General features: G+C 38.2%; 1 protein-coding gene and 1 long non-coding RNA gene across 4 annotated transcripts in view; one reads left to right on the top strand and one right to left on the bottom strand.

Annotated features, from left to right (window-relative positions):
* Nucleotides 1–17,349, bottom strand: part of CPPED1 (calcineurin like phosphoesterase domain containing 1) — a 36,069-nt gene extending 18,720 nt beyond the window's left edge. For 2 of the 3 annotated variants that reach the window (XM_042828307.1, XM_042828308.1), the window contains exons 1-2: nucleotides 17,221–17,349; nucleotides 9,096–9,314 (exon numbers count right to left, since the gene is read on the bottom strand). In XM_042828307.1, the coding sequence (XP_042684241.1) occupies nucleotides 9,096–9,314; nucleotides 17,221–17,284 (283 nt within the window). In that variant the 5' untranslated portion in view covers nucleotides 17,285–17,349. Of the gene's footprint in view, nucleotides 1–9,095; nucleotides 9,315–16,447; nucleotides 16,493–17,220 lie in introns of all 3 variants that reach the window. The other variant, XM_042828306.1, reaches the window with a different exon arrangement.
* Nucleotides 17,350–17,811: 462 nt separating this feature from the next.
* LOC122165388 lies at nucleotides 17,812–21,399 on the top strand. The gene is made up of 3 exons (XR_006170458.1): nucleotides 17,812–18,409; nucleotides 20,076–20,170; nucleotides 20,927–21,399. It is a non-coding gene; the product is annotated as an uncharacterized LOC122165388 (long non-coding RNA).
* The last annotated feature ends 1,603 nt before the right edge of the window (nucleotides 21,400–23,002 follow it).

Below are 23,002 nucleotides of genomic sequence, written 5' to 3'. Positions count from 1 at the left end.
AACTGCAGGTTAAAATACTACTCAAAATATCAAACAGAAATACTAACTATATCTTATAAAAGTAAAACACAAAATGTCAAAACACCACCAATGAAGATGGAATTAACAAAAGCATTGGACTCTTTCCTCAGGTAACTTATAATGAAATCAGAACTGCTGTGATATCAAAAGACAGATAATTCTTGATGGAAACAACCGCGTGATCGCTATAAACAAATTACAGGTCTGCATACTCTTGGGCCTTGCAGTTCCTCTTTGTATCACTTTGTGCTCTGTTATAAACCCCCCACTGACAAAGATTCAGAAATTGGGATTTAGCTGAAGTGCTGCATGTGCCAGAGCTGAACACAGCTGCCTCCTCCCCAGCTGTGCCAGGCTGATGAGAGCTTTAAAAAACAAACAAAAAAAAAGCAAACAGAAAAACTTGCTTTTGTTACTAAACCAAAGAGCCAGTTAAAAAAAAGTTGGGGGGCAAATAGGTGACATGCTTGCAGTCATTTCGCAAAATTGGAACCATGTTTTAAGTCTTATATCTGTTGATTACCTTTTTTAAAAAAAGAATATCTGTTTGCTTGTAAGCTTGTTACATGGACAAATCAAACATCAGCATTCACGTTCTTGCCCTCACCATGAGAAATTTTTTTATTTTTAAGAATTACTGTATTAGTTAAAATTAAACCTTTTAATGTTATCTCCTTATACACATACTTTCCTCAAGGACAGAAAACTTACTGATCATTTGTTTAAAAAAAACAGGTTCTGAACAAGTAGTTCAGAAGCAGTAATAGAAGCAGTTCACAGCTAGATCTACTGCTGCAAAATCATTTTTTGAGAAAGACAATAAGCATTACCAGCCACTTTTTCCTTTTTTGGATGTCTTCCTAATTCATTCTAGCTATGAGTGCTGCTCCAAAAGTAATGCCTCCTATCTTGTGATGTCAGCCCTGATGTCAGAGGCAGCTGTTGGTGGGATGGCAGCAGAGGCTGAACCTGCCCACCAACATTCCGTGACAGGTTGCTGCTGTGTGACAGATGGCAGCAGAGGGGCACTGGGACAGAATGGCGCCTGACATGGAAGCGTGGGGGGAGCGAAGGGTGGAACTGAATTCCTCCATCTGGAAAAAAGGACCCCTGTGGGCATTCATTGATGCTTGTGAACATTTATGTAGAGCAAACAGTGGATGGCAGTGCAGTGAGGTAGTGGGTGGTGCGTTTTAACAGTAGAGAAGACAAGCCACATTCCAAGTAATGAAGATTTTTACTAACACAGCACGCAGGCTCTTGTTCATCAGCAGTGAAAATGCACAGCTACTAGCGGTAACTATGTTGAAGTATAGTGCTTTGTAGCTCTATCAAATAGTATTACTGTGCTCTTTGTATCCATAGTAGTTTCCATGGTAATAAGTAGGTCTCACCAAAAGTAGTGACTCCTAAGAAGCTGTAACACTACAATGTGATGGACAATGGGTGGCAAAGTCTTTGGTTGCAGCAAATGAGGACAAACTCAAATGTAGGAGCTGCAGAGATTAAAATAAAATAAAATAAAATAAAATGGAAGAAAAACTGCTTACCTTTAGAATGCCTCAAGTATACAGAGACCTCCAGAGGGATCCCTTTACCTCCACTGCCAGCCCTTAAATTAGGTTTGGGAAGAGGTGCATCCTGGCTCCAGTCCTCCTGTCACTCAGTGTATTGCATTGCATTGCATGCACCTGAGCTCCCCTAGGTTGGCCCTGCCTTCCCACCAGGTGCTCCATCACTGCTTCAAGCCATGACTCAGCATTTCTTCTACAGTAGCATTAAGACCTTCTATGGACCTGACATTTCTCTGTATTTTATTTAGTTCACAAATATATAAATGACAGCTTGTGTATTTGCATAGAGATTTCAACCTTGCATTCATATCACTTCTTGTGCACAAAAGCTACCAGAAGGGCTCCAAATTTCCAACAGCTCTGCTATATGAAGATGGTTCATATCTGATATAACAAAGGACAAGTGCAGTGCTCTGTGATGCTTTTTTCCTAGAAGGGAAGTCAGGCTGAATCAAGCATGTATCAACTGAAAATTGACAAGTTTGTATACTAGATGTCTTCAGAATGTTTGGTAAAGAGGTGAAAAGATTTTCAGATGCAAACAACTGCACACTTTTAGAAATATATGCTATGAAAGTTAATATCTCCATGACGACCTCAATATCAGTTTTAGTAGATCTAAATCAAAAGACAAGTGGAGCTGCTAGGGAGGCATAAGCTTCAGCTCTTACTGAAGCCAAATATTCACTCATCTTTCCCTGTCAAGCCCAATACTGCTTTTGAAGGAAGAGAAGTTAAAATATTCAGAATAGGGAGGTGCCCTTACTACTGAGAAATAAATGCTTTGATAAGAGCCGTTTACTATGGTACATGCTTTCTCTTTGAAAGATAGAGCTTTCCTAGAGCTACCTTCTAAGTCAGAGGTTTGTAATTATTTGCTGCAGCCTATGCTTTAAAAATTATTATATATACAAATATGAGCTTTGGAAGAAGCTATATTCAGTGGCTCAGTGTTTAAGAGAAGCAAAAGGCAGGAATATTCTGAACTGCAGCAGTTGTACACATCTAGGCCCTGGAAAGAGGCTGAAGTTAATAATTCTCTCAGGAGAGGGAATGGCTTAAATCTTTACGGTGATCATAACCAGAAATGAAGCCATACAGCTGTCTTTACAACAGAGCTATCACCTCTGAAGCTCCTCAGCTCTGAAGCTATTTTGCATGTAAATAACTCTCCAGCCTACGTATCAGAGCTTGTAAGAGGTACTGACTGTACAAAAGCCAGTATGCCCAGCTCATCTCGTGTCCTGATCATCAAATTGTCAAGCAGAAACCAAATGGAGAAATACTGATTGGAAAATCATGTCCCTTAATTGCTGTCTAAATTTGAACCCAGAATCCCAATATTTGGCACCTGCCCTTGGAAAACTTAGTGTGTATCTTTGCCTCTATTATTATATAAAAATACTGTTTGTATGGAAGACAGGATTGCAGACTGAAGCACATAATTTTGAGGACACATGTAGCTGGCAGTTTTACTTGCTTTTTGCATAAAGCACATAGCATTGCCCAAAACTATAATTAGTCAAATTGAGTTGCTATGCAGTATGGCTTTACTGAGTTTTGGAGTGACAGAGAAGAAAAATGTGCAGGATTTGTGGGGAATAAACATGCACTGGAGATGCACACAGACTCCCCACACTGTGTGCAGGAGCTTGCTGGCTGGCAAGAAGGTCCTAGAAGCACTGGGGACCCAGGAAGCAGCAGGTAGAGAAAGAGAAGCCAAAAACTCCAGTCCACCCAGCAAGTTTCCATCTAACAAGCTGATAGTAAGACTAGCAGGCCAGGACTGTAGCCCTCCTGTGCCAGCATAAAGTACACTACTCCTCTGACCACAGAGTGGCAGCCACACCTTCCTATTCTACTGCATCATATTGAATTTTTAGTATTTATTCAATCAAGGATTTGAAATGCCAATCTGCAGACATGTGCATGGAAGAACACGTGTAAAGTATGTTGACAAGTGAGAACAAGGACAGTGTTTATACTACCAAGCAGCCAGTTATTAAAAGAACATGACAAATCTGTCTGATGTTAAGGAAACATTTTAAATAGTAGAAGTACAAGAAATTCAGGAGACCTTATATTTGGTCTAGATAAAAAATTCATATTGTGATTGTGTTCCACTAAAATACCATCCTTCCTCACAGACTTCTTTACTACATTATTGCAACCATTTGTAATAATATTGAGTATCTCTGGAAAACTGCAAGGATTCCCCAAACTTTGGGACAGGTTTGTAAGGATTAAATGAAGGTGTACCAATTTCAGGGCCACCGTTGTGGTCCAGAACAGCACAAGGCAGCTCTAATCTGAGCAAATAAAAAAACTCCCTCCCTCCCCCCATGCTCTGCCTTGCACAGCTGGGGGGATACAACACAGGTAATTCGAAAGAGCTAAGACATACAATTAAAAAAGCAGAAAAAGAGACAAAAAGCAGCTGAAATGGGTAACATCACTTAAATATTTTATTATCTTTAAAGTGAATAAAAATCTATGCAAAAACCCCAGCAACAATAGGCCTCAGGAATAAGTGTCCTGATGTGATAATGCTAGAAAGATGGACGACTGCTGCTGAAGCTAATGAGAGAAATGGAAGTATAGGCGCATTAATGAAAAAGGAAGAAGTGCTATCACAATTTATTCTGGCATGTAAGAAGAACAGAGACGACAAAATTCTTATATTGGAATTCAGCTTATTTTAAATACAATGGTTTTGTCTTCTGCTATCATTTACAAAGACGTCTAGATTGATTAGTTTTTAACAGAGGTATATAAAAAATGGAATAGATGGATTACTGAGAGGAAAGACCTTTGTCATAGCAGATGCAAGGGATGTGGGCATTCTCTTCCTCCTTCCAACGTCTCAGCAAAATGAATGAATTCTGAAATAGATGTACTCCGAAGAAAGTACAACACACGTGGCTTTTGGCTGCCAGATGCTGTTTTCACTCACATTACCAAGAGCAAAGTTTGCTTTACCAGAAACACATTTGTTTGAGAAATTTGTTATAAAGAACAGTTGAAATCCTTTAATTAAAGCATTTACTAATATAAAACAAAGATAGAGAGAAAAAAGGAATCTCACTACCTGGGCTTACTTGATTGAAAAGGCTGGTGTTGGATTATTTAGCAAATAGAGACCTACGTAGGTCTCTGTATTATTATATTATGCCTTTACTTAAAGAAATTAGTACAAGAATTCACACTGTAGTTCAAGAGCCATAATATTCAATTATAGTGATTTTTATTTCTTCTAATTAACGTATTCATACAAATGAATTGAAAGGTGTAATCACAAACATCGGTTGCTCCCAATCCATCATCATATTGCTAACAGATCTAGCTTAATCACATTCTATCAGTTTTTTTTGATTACACAAATTATTAGTCAAGTCTCATTTCACTTAGTCTCTGAATGGATACATTTTGTTCATCAGAGCTAAGTGAACTTTGCAGGAGACTTGCTGTTTTACTTGTTCTTTCACCCATATAATTAGAGCAATTTAATGAAAAATAATTAAACACCTGGTCTAAAATTTCATCCCCTGAAGGACTTCGCAGGATAGAACTAGCATCTATCAACTCCCTGAGAAATCGTTACAAAAATGCAGTTTAAACAAGTTCCTCCAAAGGAATTCAGACATATAAAAACAGTACAGTTCTGCACATTAAACTGAAACTGATATCTGCTGTCCAAGAGCGAGCCTGGGACAACCTCTTAACACACATACAAGATGGGCCAACGAGGTCCCAGCCACTCACAATCACAGAAGTGCTAGGGAGCACGTTAATCCCTGGCAGCCTTGGTTGCAGCAGCCATCAGAGTGGAATTTGTGATCCTGAAGGAAGGAAGGCAGCTAGCAAATCTGGAGCTTCAGGAGAGCAGACTTCGGCTTGTTCAGTGAATTGGTAGATGGGATCATGTGGGAGGTAGCTCTGAAAGGCAAGTTTGAGAGAGCTGACAGGTTTTCAGAGACAACCTCCTCCTAACAAGGATGGCCCATCCTGAGGGGAAGAAAAAAAAAAGTCTAGACTATCAAGAGAGTGACATGGCTAAATGGGGAACTCACATCTGAGTGTTGATGTAAAAAGAACATTAAAAAAAAGATTGAAGCAAAGACAGACTTGAAAGGAAGGACGCTGATAAACTGCCTGGGCATGCAGGGTTCCCGCTGGGGAAAACAAAGTTCAATGAGAGTTGAAACTAGCAAGGGACGCGGTAGGCAACACGAGTTTCTGCAACTACTTTAGCAATGAAACTATAAAAAACAAGTGGAACCACTATTGAGTAAGGCAGTGATTAATGAGAGGTATTCAATGCTCTTTTTGCCTCTCTTTGCTGTTTTCCCAAGCCTTTGGTCCTTGACTTAAAGAAACAATGAGAAAGAGGAAACAGTTATGTATCTCAAAAAATTTCAGCTCAGAAAAGTCTGCAGGGCCTGACAGGATGCATCCAAGAGTGGCTGGCTAATGTTAGTGCAAAGCACTTCTCTATTATCTTAGAGGGGTTATTCCATATAGATGGATGGACAGCTAGCTGAACTGTTTCGCTCAAAACCCATTGGTTAATAGAAAGTACAGGAAGGTTTCATAAGCCAAAACAGAAGGTTCCAACTTGATGAGACAAAAAGTGAAATAATTTTCCAGAGTTACAGAAAAATGCAGTGAAATAAACACTTCACTCAGTCAATTATATTTTGCAGATTACTATTTTGCCATACTAAGTTATGGTATGTTAACTTAATGTACACGAATGGCTTAAGAAGAAAGACTTTCATTAGCATGCTGGCTAGGTATAATTAAAGTATTGTGTTCAGAGAAATAATTTTTAGTAACAAAGTTGCAGTTTAAGGTATTGCTTAAAACTCTTGATTACATACCAGAACATTAGCATTACCAGGAATAGATATCCTATTCTTGATTACGTAATCAAGATTATGTAGTCAAGAAAAACTTCTGAAAATAATATTCAGAATACAAACTACTTTTAATCACCAGCTAAATACCAGGATACTGGCACTGATTACTTCATTGCTCTAATGACATCTGTAATGGATTCCAAGTGTTGCGCTTGATTGCTTCCCAGCTGATAAGGATTCTGTTCATCACTTCTAGCTGCTGGCATTCTGAGATTTCTTGGAGTTCCTTTGCACAGGCCTCAAACTTGCTTCAGATGGAAAGCTACAGCGCGTGCTTTAAAACAGTTGTTATAAACATACTCAATTCTCCATGATGAAACATATTAGGGAAGGAATGTTTGGGGTTTTGTGTTTATTTTATTTACAGGCAGTGGTTACAAAGCAATAAAATCCAAAGAACCTGATAGACAGACACCAGCCAACAGATCATAACATATAACCGAATCTCAGCTGACTGCAGCTTTCTTTAATAAAGTATGCTGCAATAGTAACAATGATACCCTGACTTTAATGTATTTTTAATATAGCTGATAAACACAAGTGATTTAAAAGGTAATCTGAGATACTGAATAAGATACATGTAAGCAAAATTCACAGTTGCTAAAATTAAACAAAAGCCTTATGTAATTTTTAATTGTTACTACTTCCTTTTATTGAACTAAGACAGGAATTATTTTTAGAGAGACTCCTCTGCGGAACAGCATGGAATAACTGAAGTACCATACAAGTACAAACATGCAGTATCAAGGTCCAAACATTGCTGGCTAAAGCAGTGAAATTGTATTTGAGAGGTAATGTGTTTGAGAAATATGACATCTCAAGCACAGTACTAGTACCAGAAAGAGATTTGTGCTATTTGGTAATGGAATATGAGATCTTTTGGCTCTCTTCTTTTTTTTTTTTTTTAATCTGGGCTATCACTGATGCATACTACATTTTCAAACATGCCCACAAGTGAATAAATTTAGGAAATCATTCCTCCCTGAGTAGGAAGTCACCTTGATTCCTAGAGTTTAGCATGTAATGTGGCAGAAAACTAGAGAAAACAACTGCAGTATTTCCAAGTATTTCAGAAACCATCACTGTGAAGAACTTGGAAAGATTTCATTTTTAACATCAGGAGATTTCCATCTGATTAAAAAAAAAAAACAACAACAAAACACAGCAAATAAGTTCTTATTTGGCTTCCTAGCACCAGTGTCTTGCAATGTCTTATAAATGAACAGCTATTAACAAGTCACCCCAAAGAAACTGTCGGAACAAGAAGTTGTTAAAATGTAGTGAGGGCTGTCTCACTTTGAAATATATTTTCTCAGATTTTTTATTTAACCTTTTTTGTGATCTGAAAGAGTTCCTATTCCAGAGACTGAGAAAAAAAAGTAGGAGAAAATTGTCTGAAAAGCCCATTATTTCACTTGAAAATACACATCCACAAATTATTTTAAACACACAGATTCAGATTTACCTCTCTTAAATATTTTTTCTGTCAGCCTTGAAGTATCACATTATATCTCTCTGCCCTTTGGGCAAATAGTGACAGAATGCTGATCCCAAGATGTCTCTATGAAACGCAATGATTCGCTTCTATCTCAGGCTCTCATCAGTTTGGACAGAAAGACAAAGGGCTGACTGCAATGTTGAGTTTATATGGTTTCCAGCATAAGACACAACAAATCATCTGCGCAAAACTACAGCAGTGAAGTAGGATAAGTATTGTTGGTTCAGCTGTGAGAAAGATGTCCAGTACACTCAGATCTTGCTGTGCAGTTAAATGCCAGGAAGCACCATCTCAGGAAGAGTGAAGTATGAAGGACTCCCATTTCTGAAAGCTCTCTTGTTGCATCATTGCACTGTCAAGTGCATAGCTAAGACTGTCTGCAGCTCGGCTTGTTACCAGGGCTAAGAAATCAAAGATGCTTTGCACAGATCTGCTTTTGAGACCACTTGTCAATTTGCAAGATTACTTCCATTCAGAAAGTATGAGTCTATTTTAAAGTTACAGCTGTGAAATTTTGGAACCCACCTTTCTATATCCTCTATTGTTTTTCCTGTGGCTATTCACTCAAAGACACTGATCTGTGCTTCCTACAGCAACATGACAGAATGCTACAGCTTCAATTTGCTGACTTTTAGCATTTTAAGAATTTAAATATTGAAGCAGTGGAACTTATTAAGCTTTAGAAAGAGCTTTGCTCACTTTGGTAGCTATAGCTACCTTTCTTTTTACTTAGCATTGTTTTTCCCAATGGCTAGAATCACTGTTTAGCTTATCAAAGCAATTTGTTTAGAATAAAGAATTTTAATATGTCCTCTCAAGATGTTTATTTCAAAGTGCATTTCCTCAGGGCTAGCCCCAAACCCTGACCCTAGCAAACAAACAAACAGCTAACAGAAATGCCCCCCTGAAATTAGAAACACATCAAATAAGATGAACAAATGAGACTGTATCTCAAAAATAATCTAAAAAAAAACCACTATTTTTTCCAAACACCAAAATAGTAGGCTACCAAATGCTATGAAAGCATATTGTGAAGTAAAGAAAATAGATTTATGATCCACTCCACAGTTTTAATTGCCTTACCTGGCATTCCATGGATAAGATCTCCACACAACACAAAGAACTTGGGTTTAGGGTTTAGTTTGTTAATGGCCTGTACTGCTTGCTCTGTTAATTTGATTTCTTCTCCCCATTCATCATCTCCACTTCCTGTATTGCCAACTGCCCAAGCTTTTATTAGTCCAAATTGAGGATCTGCTCCTTGGATGAAGTAGAAAGGACCCTTCCATTGGTACTCATCACCTAAAAACATTGAAAGAATTAAAAACTATAAATAAGTAAATATTGGCTTTTCTTTACCTACATAAGTTAAGGCCATATTAAAGAAGTATAGAATTCTTTATTCATTTGTATTGGACAAATATAAAGGCAGAAGTACAAATTTTTCTTCTAATGGGTAGCTGTAGTAAATGAAAGTATATTAATCTAATTTATACACTAGTAATTGCAGACTAATTAGAGGAAAACTATGTAAAGAACTCAGTAAATACTGTTGGGAAACGCAAGATTACAACACAGCAGAAGCATATGACATTACATTTCACTGGATTCTTTCAAGACTCCAATAATTGCTCCTTTAGTTAACAAGTTAAAACATACACAACATGTTTTACACTTCACCATTTCAGTAGGTAGTTAAACATTATTGAGTTAAACGCTTCTGTAACACATTCTCTAGAGTTAAGAGATGAAGCCACTGAATAGAACCAAAGTCAGCAAATGCAACCCCAGCAACACCGAATTAGCAGCAGGAATGGAGAGAAGTTGTAACTTGAACTGTCGGATAGCCCCGGGAACCACTAGGAAAAAGAACGCCATTTGTAGTCAGTGCAGATGAAGGATAAAGTGGGATTTGTTCTGCGACAGTTTTCTTGCATACTTCTTTCTTTGATACTACAATACCAAGTAATACAAGTGTGATACATAAGACTGGCTACTACCAGCTATAAACATAAAATGTTACCCTGTTCCCTAAACTTACCTATCAACTCTAAATGAAAGTGCAAACCAGTACACTGTGGTTTTTGTAGCTCTAAACATATTCATTTGCAACTATAAACATTAAACATATTCATTTGCAAATATTTCAGACTGGACAACTGGATCTCCTTCCCACTTTTTACTCTCCTGAGCATGTCTAATTCATACACTGTTTAAAACACTTAGTTTTATTGGTTTTTTTTGCTTGTTTGTTTGTTTGTTTTCAGTATTTCAATCATCAAAATGTCATTGACTACATTGATGTAGCTGAACCAGGAAAAAAAAAACCCAAAACAGTACAGCAAACAGTCTCAAATTATACTATAGGAATACACTTTTATATAATGTCTGTCTTATCCGAAACAGCTTGAGTCGATTCTGGGTTTATCCTCCACTAACAGTACATAAGCAAGCAGCATGCCTATCACATGGGTTTACTTATGGTTTCCTTTTAAGTGGTCTAGAACTGGACCTTCTTATATTGTAAGATGAGTAATATGATTTTGTCAAGGAAGATAAGACAGCAGGGGTTAGAATTCAGCTGCACTGTGGATATGGATGGGTAGGGGTGTAGGAAAAGGAATGTGGGCAACTCCTTGTAGCATGCTGCTGCCTGTTGCTATGGCATCAGATGATTTTGCTAAATGCAAGCTTCTACATTTTAGTTAATGTAACATTTAAGGATCAAAATTACTTATCTGATAAAATTGTTTGCTAATTCATACTGGCATTCCTTGTTATGCATCATAATCCTGTTTTATAGATAGAACTTTCAGATTTTAATTCTGAAACGAACTTTTCCAATTACATAACTTACTTGGAGAGGCAAAATGATCTACCCATGAGTTTTCAGTAGAAGCCTTATGGAACTGCTTCAATGGCACAAAGCAGTTTAGGTTTTTATTGTGCGTTTTGCATGAAAAAAATGATAAATATGACTGTCATAAAAATCAGGTTGTGTGCTGCATCAAAGGCACTGTCTGCACAGAGAAATTATCTTACAGGTTTTATAAGTGGAAAGTTATAAAAACATGACTTAAAAAAGCTGGCATGAGAAATCTTTTACAGCCTATACAAAATAAGGCTGGAAAGAGAAAGTCTGACACAAGACCTTGTTGAGGAGAAGTGCTACAACCTCAAACTCATCAAAGAGATGCTTAGGGAAAAAAAAGCTGAGATTCTGAACAAAGCGACCAGACTCTTAACACCTGTCCCTTTGAGACAGTAACTTGGAAGCAAGATCTACTTACTTTGCATTGATGAATCTGAAGCCAACAGCTTTTACAATAGTAAGCTAAATAAATATAAAGGCATTTGTCTATTTACTTTGAAAATAGAAGTAATATTTGTTTTGAAGGATGAGGTTTCACTTTTAGGCATATGGTTTCTCTCCCCTCCTGAGCCCCTGGGGTGGCACAGCAGCTGGTGCAGCTGCAGCAGCCCGGGCAGTGGGATCAGACCTGGAGCCAGGTGATGAGGAGGTGCACCCATAGTGTTTGAGTAGAGAAAAGCAGCAAGCAGGCAGTGTGCTTTCTGGGAGCCTGCAGAGTGGGAACAAAACAAGTTGCAAGGCCAGAGCAGAGGCTATTCTAATATAAGCTTTGTGGAGTTTTTCCTCCCCTGCCTTATATCTATGCCAATACAGTAACTCTGTAGGTTGTAAGCATCTGAATGTTTCCAAGAGTGAGCACAGATGCTCCTGTTTGAGTGGGTGGGTGATGGTCATGTGAGGAAGAGAGAGACACACACATAGAAAAGATGAATTTGTAAAGAGAAGTTCAGTACACAGACAGAATCAAGAAGTGGAAGAAAAAAGGAGAAACAGAAGATGCAGGGGTGGAGGTGGAGAAGAGTGGGGAGAAAAGGAAAGAGATAAGAAGTGAAAAGAGAAAAACTGAAAGCAATGCTACAATCCCATGTGGGAAAGAAAGATAAAAAGGAATAAACTTAAGAAAATGAAGTGGGGGGGAACAGGAGAGATACGGGAATCAGGATGATATAAATAACGTTTACTTAAAGAATTAGTTTAATTAACTGATCTTTGTCAAATAATATACTCAAAAGCTCTTTTTGTGTTTTTTTTTTTTTTTTTTTTTTTTTTTAGAATTCATCAAATAGTTTAAAAAAATTACAGTGACATTGAATACATTTTCTGTACCATTTCCTTATTGCTCGATTACTCCAACTAGAAACCCAATTAAAAAAAATAATCCTACCAGTATTCAAACGAATTTGAAACAGCTTATTTATCATGTGGCATTTATCGATTTAGCTTAGTACATACCAAATTCCCCACAAAGGAATTCCCAGTACAATTCATGCAAACAAAAGAATATATGGACATCCACTTTACTTATCACTGAAGTGTTTGTTTATCAAGAACATGTTTCATTTACTGTGAAGTACTATGAACAAAAGAAAAACATCATAAAGGAAATTATATTAATACAACAGCAATGGTGACAGTTAGCACATTCATCAGTACAGTCAATTGCCGTGCAAAAAGTCCACCTTCTGAAACTGTTCTTATGCCTCAGTTTCAATAGCTTCCCACTCTTACTCCACTCCTATGCACGCCAAAGTACAAGGATCAGTGCAACATAATTTAGTTGCATAGGCTGAAAAATGATGCCAGCTTCTAATTTTATCTAACGATTAATCCTGCGAAGGGCCAAAGCAGTTGGCAGCAACATGCAGGAGAAAAGCTCAGTGGTGCATTGTGCTCACGAACACAAAGATTCCAACAGCCTAGATGGGACCTGAGTCAAACCTCGCCACTTCTAGAAGAGAACAGCTAATATCTCCATGTGCCTTTATTTCTTCCCCTTTTGCTCTTTGTAATGTCTTCCCTTTTCTTCCCCCTTTCTCCGAGGATCACAAAGGTACATGCTAGAGACACATCATCACAAGCAGACTCATGACAGCCCCACAGTACTGGTGGCATATCCAGTGCTTCCCAGGTGAGATTTTCAACAGCAGTGAGATGTACCTTTGAGGCTGGTTTGTTTTTCCTCTAGACTCTACAACATTTCACAGAAATGAAGCATTTAGGAGAAGTTATTCCTGCCTGCATCTGTAAGTGGACAGAGGAGAATGGATGTAGGCACACAGCTTGTGCTTGTTCAGTATAACAACGGCAGTAACAAATACAAAAAACGTCCTCATTTTGATGTTGCATTTGCCAGGGGACTTAATGTCACTTCTCTGAAAGATCACTGAAGCAACTGAAACATGGGTTTTTGTCATGTTTAGAAGTCAGATTGCTAACCAAAGATTAAATACTTTTGTTTTGCTTTTTGCAACTTGTGAAACATTTTATTTTGGGAGATAAAGATGGCCCAAGTCCCTCTTCTGTTTTTACATACGAAATGACAGGTTCAGTACATGCTTTCTTGCTCTTAGTTGTCTGTCTATAAAATACGCCCATGATTTTTTTTCTAGATTAGATTGGATTGAAAGAACATCTTCGGTGTTTTAAAAAAAGATATAAGCAGGAAGCAAAATGTAAATTTTAATTAGTTTATTTATTTATTAAGTGAAGGCAGTATTTGTATATTACAAGCAGAAGAAATGGCAAAAAAATCTTCAGTGCAACTGTTTAGCAGTTTACCTTTAAGACAATTTGTTTTCATTCCTCTCACTTGTGGCATGGCTTAAAAACCAGTAAGGTACTTGCCCCAAACCCTTAATAGTTTCTTGTTTACTATTAAAACATTATCAATAGTTTCAAAAAACACCACCATTACTACTTGGATGTGCAAACAAAAGATTTCAATCTAATTAAGTGTTCATTCCTTTTAGCTGGGTTTTCCTGGAGTACCTGAGAGACTACCACAAGGTATGAGAGTAGAATTCTGCTGACTGACCAACGGGAATTATTCTCAAATAATTTAAGCAATGCTACTATTTTTAAAATATAAACTACTAAAACGTCAAGGTAAGAAACGCCCCCTCAAACACAAACAATTTATGTGTACTGAGGGCTATTAAATGCTAAATCCTAGTCATGCCCACCCCCAAATTTAATCTATTTATATATATATTTATATTATTACAAACTTACTGCAGAAAATACACTAATTTCTTCATCCCAAGACTATTGGTGTGAAGGGGGATGACTTGCATAATGACAAGGTGAGGTCACAGAAGGTTGCTTAAAGCCCACTCAAGATATGCCTCATTCATATGAGAGTTGGAGACAGTATTAGGAATTAGAATATGCCAGCTGGGAAGCTGCTCTTGATTTGTTCTGACCAGAGGAAAACCTCACTCAAAAATACTGCGTTGAAGAGCTCCAGGGTGGTAATTATAATGTGCAGAGATCCATCCTTCACGTGAAAGCAATAAAAAAGAAACCAACTGCAGTTGTATTTATTTTCAAAGGAAAGGGAATTACATATAATTACGAAGCTTTTAAAAAGAGCAGAACTCCTTAAAGGCAGTGTGGAAACTGTTCAAAGACACTATTCCAGAGGTTCAGACCATATGCGCAGCGTCTTCTGAGAACTTGAGAAGACAAAAAGAATCCAGCTTGACTAACCAGTAAGAGTCAAGAACAACTGGAAAGCATATTAAAGCCCTTTTCAGAGGTGTGATGAGAGGGTAGATTGCCAGAATGTCATTTAGACTAAAAAGCATGCAAGATGCTCCCAAAGACAAAGACAGGAAACAAAGTTCTACAGCCATGTTCATTGCAGAAGAACCCAAGACCAGAATCCTCCCTTACAGACAGAACATGTTTGACTGGAATCATATCTGACATTATTTATTGTGGTGATTTCACCTTTCTCATCAACTCTGATCTGGTCACGACATTCATTTCCTGTACACCCTACCATGAATTTAGACACTGAAAGGTTCTGAGGGCATTAGGAAATGCTCCCTCCTGCATCATGCAGTTGCCCTACAACTCTTTTCTCATACATACTGGATACCATGCAAGAAATACAAATCCTATTTCCTCCACTTAAGAAAAAAAAAAAAATGACTCGACAACAGCTGATGGCACTATCACTAGTTTAATTACTTTAAAAAAGAGCTCGACATATTTCCACAGAAATTCTCTGTATGGCATGGTATTAGCATTAGAGATTTTGGGACAGGTAGCGCAGAAGATGACAGTATTTACCCTAAAATACACTCCTGTATATATTCAGTATAAGACCAATAAAACTAGTAGACATCTGAAGTGTCTTTTCTGCCTATGTGAAATTACAGAGGATACATTTAAAAAAAAAAAAAAAAAAGAATACAGAGGTCTCTTTTCAATAAAGTGAAGAACTGATGTGTTCCTTTATCCAACACTCCAGCAGCTACATGGGTATTTTAGACCTGTTTGAGCTTCTGGTTCATGAGTGATATATGAAGAGTGGATCAGAGCACATCTTGTGTAGGCAGACTGAACAGATGACTATTAGGGGATAGGTGCGAAAACATGACTTTGCAGAAGAGCTTAGAATTAAAAAATAAATAAATAAATAAATAAAAAAAATTAAGCCCTAAGGGGTGATTCTCAAATTGTGAAGGAAGTACTGTGCCAAGCTAAAGTAGTGCTGGCAAATATTTTGTGTGGTTATCTAACAAAAGGAATAATTCCTGGAGAATGAATGAATGCTAAGACGGAGGGAAACACACATACACAAACTCAACAAAAGAGATCAGATTCAATTGATTTTCATTCTAAATAAGAAGAAACTTTGCCTCAGTTTTGTTAACCCTTGATTATGTTTTTTTAAAACTCTTTATCATTAAAAGGTTGTGTTGAACTTTAGTCTCTAAAGAAAGAACTAGTAAAACATTAACACAGAAACACTGTACTCAGAGATGGTAGGTGGATATGATAGCTAACACATCCTAAACAAGCCAACAGTAATTGACAGAAGTCTTAACACAATTTGAAGAACATCAAACAACAAACTTCAAAAGAAAGGGCACTTGGATGACTGATACCTAAATCACATTTTTTCATCCATGTTTAAGGCAGTTTTCAAGAAATACTTGTTACGTTTTTTTGTTAGAGATTTTTACTCTGCCTTTGAACACTCCTTTTATTACAGTGGATGTAACTAAATGGCTTGTCTGTCATCTGTCCCTTCAGTAATTGCCACACATCCTGTTCCAAACCAACCAGAGCATCCGCAATTATTAACAGGCTGCCAGAATGACTGAATATGTATACTTCACACGCTCAGAATTATTGTCTTCTTTTTGTTTAGCAACAAGTAAATATTTCCAAACAATAACCAAGAAAATACCACAGAATTGCTGAGATTGAATAGCCCTGCCCACCTCATAAAGACATACCACTTATAATTTATAAAAAACTGCATGGAAACAGAACACCTTCTACGTGTGAAAGTACTAAAGAACCGCTGAAGATGGAGCTTGTTACGTGCCTGAGAAGCCCAGGAGAAGGTCAGAATGCCCATCCTTACAGAATTCTACGAGTAGATGAGAAGCACGTTGTGAATATCCACGTGTATTTGTTGGCCCATCCAAATGAGCAGCAGCAGCAGGTGAGAGCCATCTCTGGCCTCGCAGCAGCCTCAATATTTAATTGGCCTAGGAGGAAGTGAGCGTGGAACCACATCTGCTGCCAGCCCAAGTGGGTTACGGTGCTGTCTCAGTGCCAGGCGAGGAACCAGCAGCGGTCCTCCACCTTGAAGGAGGCTGGAGCACCCCGAAGAAACCAGAACCCACCTCTGTTAAGCAAGCAAAGAACAGGCACACAAAGGCGCAAACGTAAAAGCACAATACAACACGTGAGATGAGAGCACGCTGCTGGTGCCAACAGTTTTACAATTTGCGCAGCACAAGTTCAGCAGCACAAATAGAAAAACCACCATTCGTTCGAGATCTGGCGTCAGACGTAGTCGGCCTTTTCCCCGCGGCGCAGCCGCCTCCGCCTCCAGAGCTCAGCAGAGCCCCGGCTGCCGCGCAGCACGGAGACCGCCGCTCACAGCTCGCGGAGCTGCCCACTGCTGCCCGCCGCGCACCTCCGGGCCCCGCCGCATCTCGGACGTCCCCCTCCCCGACGGTGGGCAACCTGCCGCTGCCGCTGCCGCCGCCTGGCTGCTCTCCACTCCCCGCCGCGGCCCAGCCCGCCTGGCTGCGGGGCAGAGAATAGAACCCGCCGGCACGTGCAGCCCCCCGCTGGAGTTCCCCGTACCTTGGCGGAAAGCGGTCAGAGTCCTTCCCCGAGCTCTCTGGAACACGTCCTCCTCTGCCGCCATAACGCTCGCCGCCTAGAGCCGTCGTCTCGTCCCGGACGGCCGAGAGAGTGGCACCGCCTCCGCCGGGGGCGGCACCCGGGCGCGGGGGAGGATCCCGGGGAGGGGCGGGGGTCCGGCGGCGCGGGAAGCGAGCGCCGGGGCTTGGCGCCGCCATGTTGGATGGCGGCAGCGGCTCTGGGCGCAGGGTCGGCTGTGCTCACCGCTGCTGAGGCATTTCGGTGGCAACAAACAGACAAAACCCGCCGAAAACCTGCCTGATTTTCCTGCAAAACTGAAGCCTAAAAGCATCAGGAATTTCCTGATCACCTCGAAGGGATGCTTTTCAGTTGAGGTTTCTACAGTCTTTGTCTCAGTTTTGCTCTAAAAGTTGCTCATAGAATCATTTTCCTGACAGAACGGTCACAACCCCATTAATCTGTACCTCGTGATATGCAGAGCTCAGTGCTGCTTTGTTCAGCATGTGAAATCTACAGGAGGGCACTGGATTAGGTTGCTGTCACTGCCTGTATGTCCTATGATAGGGTTACTATTCCATGGGGTATTTTCCTGAGTGAAAACTATTTTGGTGCCAGTTTGATTCCAGTTTGTAAACTACTTGATGGTGACTAGATACAAAGCGCTAAAGGAGGTCTTTCTATTAGGAAGCTTGTCAATTCCCCTCTTCATGGGGCAACATTTGGTACATTAAGCAAATACATTGAAATGCATTTGTCAGTCTCAGGTGCAGAGTGTATAAACATCCCAACTCCACCATAGGAATAGGTGATTATGGTCTAATGCTGGAGCAGCTCCTGCTAAGAGAAGCAATTAGGTGAGTGATCCAAAGAGATTTTTGACCTTTTTTTGTTTCTTTTCAGTTTTTTTCTTGCCTGCTAAATAGGATTGAGCAGTCATATAGCAGAATGTAATCTTTCAAGCTGGACGACTTCAACTAAATGAGGGATGGATTTTGCAGTTAAAATGCCATCAAGATCATACGTAGAAGAGTAATGAGAGCACTACTATCTTGTCAAGACAGCTTACTGCAGTTTTGCAGCACAAGGCCATGATTTTGACTGGAACACTTGATTTCCTTTTTCTTAACATGGATGTGTTGTGAAAGGCAACCGTTTTGCTTAAATCAAGGTATGCATGTCTGAAAGCAAGTGAATCAGCCCTGGCAAAGATGTGGATGGTTACAGCCATATGGACTCTAAAAGATTCTAGATTTTACACAAATCTCTGTAATTTCCCACTTTTTTTTTTTTTTTTTCCTAGGCATGTGTAGGGAGTTCTCTTCTACAATTCTGTTGTCAGTGCTGTGTTTGACCTCTTTGCATGGTGGGTCATAGATGAGCCTCGGGATGCTCAGCTCTTTCTAGGTGATGAGTGTGGTGTGCATGTAGAGTGCCTGTACTTCCACCTCTTCAAATGGAATCCTCTGAGATTGCATCTGCATGAGTATTGTCTACTGTGATAAAGGTGCCATGAGAAATGTCCGTTTTGTAATTTAAACACATTTTCCTGTGATTTTGCAGTCTAAATGCAGAAATGTTTTAATCTGCAGAAATAAAGGAACATTTGCATATAAATGTGAGAACTGAGGATGAAGAGTGTTTGTGCAGGAAGTGCATTTCTGCTCTCTTCTGCTCCCTTTACATGGCCAAATTTGGAGTGAACAGTTTTAAAGCTAGGATCATGGATCAACTGCTACACTCATTTTACTATGACTAAGTGGTGACTACAGATCTACGTTAGTTAAATATTTTTGTGGACTTATTCCTGATGAAGCCTGGATAAAGCAGCTGAATTTTGTCATAGGTCTGGATTTGTTAAATGAAGCATCATTGCTATAATGGCACTGAATAAATAATTTTCAGAATACATATCTGGTCTTATATAGTATAGATTTTAGTATAGTTTAGTATAGTCTTAATAATTTTAAAAACTTAGTGTGAGCATACAGCAGAGAATGTACCATTCTGGAAAAGCAGACAATATGTTGAAAATAAGAAGAAAAGAGAAATGGGGCAGTGAAATGTTTGTGTAAGGTTTAGCTTAGTAATGATCATGATTAGAACAGGGCAGGTCTGAGGGTCCAGATCTAATACTTACCACAGTACATATTAGATCACACTACCAATCCAAACAGTTCTTAACTTAGAAGTTCTGAAAGAAAACCCACCAGCTGCAGAAAGTGCCCCTTATTTCCTGTTGCAGTTTAAAGTATGATTATATGCACCTTGAGAGGCCAAAATATAGTACCTATTAAATCAGTAATTAGTTTTTTTTATTTACTATCTCTAATGACTAATTAGCATGAAAAGCAACATGGTGAATACAGTGGTTGAAAGAAGAAATCCTTTATCTATTCTTAGCAAGTGGTAACAAGATAAATTGGAAAAATGGAAGAATCCGAAAGGTGAAAAAGGCAAAACGGAGTTGATCCAGACATTGGAATTTAAATTACAAAGCACAAACAGATATGCTGATTTGAAAGTAAACCATTTTAATCTTATACATAGAATAGAATAGAATGACTATGTGCCATCTGGAATGCAGGGAATCCAATGTAGGTTGGAGGTGTAAACAACACACAGCGAATTTTCAGCATCTGTTTTCACTGCTTGATACTATGATTTATATCAGTCCTCAAGTGATAAGTTAGAAAAAATAGGGGAATTAATAAAACCTGGTGATATAAAAGGTATCGCATCATTGTGTTTGTTTGGAGACAGTATGGACATAGACAGGCTGAATAAATAAGGCAGACAATTTATCAAGTCTATTTTCTGTTTCTCTTTTCTTCCAGTTCTCATAAATACTGTAACAGGAGAGCACTCTTAGTAGATGTTATCTTTTGGAAGGCCTGGCATCTGACACCCTCCTGTTTTTCTACCTCAACAGGTAACAACTGTTTAGTTTTGAAAACTTAAGAGTAGTAGCTTACACTAGCCCATTCTGTTTTCATCCTATTCCATTGCTAAGAATAGAAGACTCCAGTGTGATATGGCAATATAAATACATGTACTGAGCAAAACCTAAAATGTTGCAAAATACGATAAAATATGATAAAACTTATTGTCTGCCCTTTTGATACTCTGTATGGAAAAAAAAAAAAGAGTAACTAAGTGCTGACTCGGTATTAAAAAGAGTCTTATTAATATTTCACTTTGATACCAAATGGTTTTTCATTTTCAAAGGGTCCACAAAATAATAAAAAAAAAAAGTAAAATGTTTTGCACAAAACAAAAATGTTGGTTGACCAGGACTGATATTTTCTCACTAGGAAAGGAACAATGATGGCATTGAATTAAGAATTCACAATGTAATTGATTTTTATCTGACTCATTTAGTGTAGGCAGGCTCAATTTGTTCAAGAAACCTGTAATATATTCCTTGAGTCACTGTAACTATGAGAAATATAAAAGTTGATGTAATAAGTTAAACACATTGTTTAACTCAATTTGTTTTGCACACTGATTTCCCATTTCTGACACATACAGGTTTTGTCTAGATAAGAGTTGTTTTTTGTAAGATTCTAGTAGATGTCTTACTCATTTTATGTGCTGCCAAATGTTCAGAAGTTCTACTTTATTCCGGGTGCCTCTGATTTTGTATTTCCCTATCTTGATTGCATTTTCATGTACATACTACTTGCAGATCTTGCTGAGTAATTGAGACCTGTGCTGACAGAAAACAGATTTTTGACACAGAGAACTGGGATAATTTTGACACATTACATTTCTGCTCTTGAAGGGTCATGGAAGTTTAAGTTGTGAGTTTGCACTGAAACTGCTAGACACAGAAGAAAAGAAACACAGGAAGTCTGCAGGACTACAGCTAAGTAACAAAATCAAGGCTTTACCCTCCTCCAAAACTATGCAGAAAAGTTGAGATTGACTGCCAGCTCATACTGAACTACCTAAGAACTTCCTGATTTAAACGTTCTCTACATGTGTTAAATTCTGTGTAGTGTATAATTTCTGATGATCGCTGAGATGTGTCCAGTCAATTTAGGGGGAAATTAAGCATATAAATACATACAAAAATACTATTCAGAGTATATTTTTATCTCCAGAATACTACAAACTTCAGGTATTTATCGTTTGACTTGGTCTGAGAATAAAAATGAAATATGGGTGCTTTTAATTCACATTTAGATCTAAAACTTGGATTTGTTGGATTTCCTTTACTTTTAGGCAAACAGGTTTTCCACTAATGAATAAGCAAAAGCAGCAATCTGACAAAAGAAGCACTATTTAGTTTGTGCATGATTTTCAGATTCCTTTCTCCTTTGCTGATGACATTTTATTAGAAAAAAATAACCTAGATGATCATTAACCACAGTTGCTATTTCTGAAAAAAAAAAAGAAAAAGAAAAAGCAGCAGCAGCAATCTTTCAAGTGTTAACATTTATTAAACAGTCAGAATTTAGATGTTTCTTCAATTAACCACACAACAAGGATGTTCTTGTTTTACTGTTACACTAGTTAACTCAAAATATACAAGGAGAATCTGTTTGTATTCTTGCTCAAACAAAAAGCTAGTTTCAAAGCAGGAAAACAAAATTCATCCTCTTTCTTAAAAAGGGTTTTTTTTTTTTTTCTTCTTTGAACATCAACTGTTTAATTTAAATATATTTTTGAGAAACACAGGTGCATCACCAAACTGAACATAAAGAAACAACCTCAGAATGCTCTGAGAAAAAATTGTCATAGTGATCATAAAAAATCTGAGAAAAAGGATCCACAGTCATGCCACTTCGAGAAGTTGTAGCTTCTACAGATTGCAGAGTGAGGTTTAGCTGTCCTCTTTTGTGCAAGTGGAAACTAAGTTATAGATTAAACAGGCAAATAAACCTTCTTGTTGAGTGGCCTTCACTACTGTCCCCTCAACAGATAGGCTTACTAATAATTGCATCAGCATTTGAGAGAATTTTTACTGCCTTGGAGAATTACTTCTGTTCTCTGAAATCTTCATAGAACTCTTACAACTGTGTGTTCCTGTTCGCTCATGTTGTGTACCAGATTTTACATGTGAGATAGATCTTAAAATTGACATTACCATCTGTGATGTCACTTGTATAGCAGTCACTGAATTTCATGAAACAGAATGACTAAGAAGCAGGCATCTATTTTGCCATAGTTTTTTTATCAAATAAAATGTTTTTCCATAAGTAAAGGTGGAACTGAACAGAGAAGTATTATGTATAGGAGAAGGTAACACTTCCTATTACAAACCTGTCAGCTTAATTTGTAGGAAATATGACTTCAAAATTAAATAGTACTTGATTGTTTTATATTTCAGATGTGTCTAGCACTTCTGCTCCTCAGAATTTCAGGTCCTTTTGTTCCTATTGTATTAGATAAGCAGAAGTATCCATTTTTCAGTAGTGTTATCTCAGCAATAAATTACATTTTGCATTCCTCTCAGGTTCCTCATCTAAAGATCTATATATTTACTATTATTTTTCAGACCATAGGTAAAAAGAGATAAATATCAAGTCTCAACGTAGGTAGAGGCACACAGAGGCAGATCTGTGAAGTAAGACATGCCCCACAAAACTTCTATTTGCCAAATTAATAACCGATTAAGACAAGATTGTGGCTTCATCCATGCAAACAAAATCCACCTGTTTTGCACTAACCCTTCACTTCACACACGCTCCTCCTTCACTGTGTTTGTGATGATTTTTTTCAAATTTCTTCCAGCTGTATTTATTCATAACGACTGGCA

The sequence above is a fragment of the Centrocercus urophasianus genome, unplaced genomic scaffold (genome assembly GCF_019232065.1).
Source record: "Centrocercus urophasianus isolate 14NV4802_14NV808 unplaced genomic scaffold, USGS_Curo_1.0 seq_29, whole genome shotgun sequence".
Classification (NCBI taxonomy): Eukaryota; Metazoa; Chordata; class Aves; order Galliformes; family Phasianidae; genus Centrocercus; species Centrocercus urophasianus.
The sequence above is the reverse complement of the archived record's forward strand: the minus strand, read 5'-3'. Positions and strand labels throughout refer to the sequence as shown.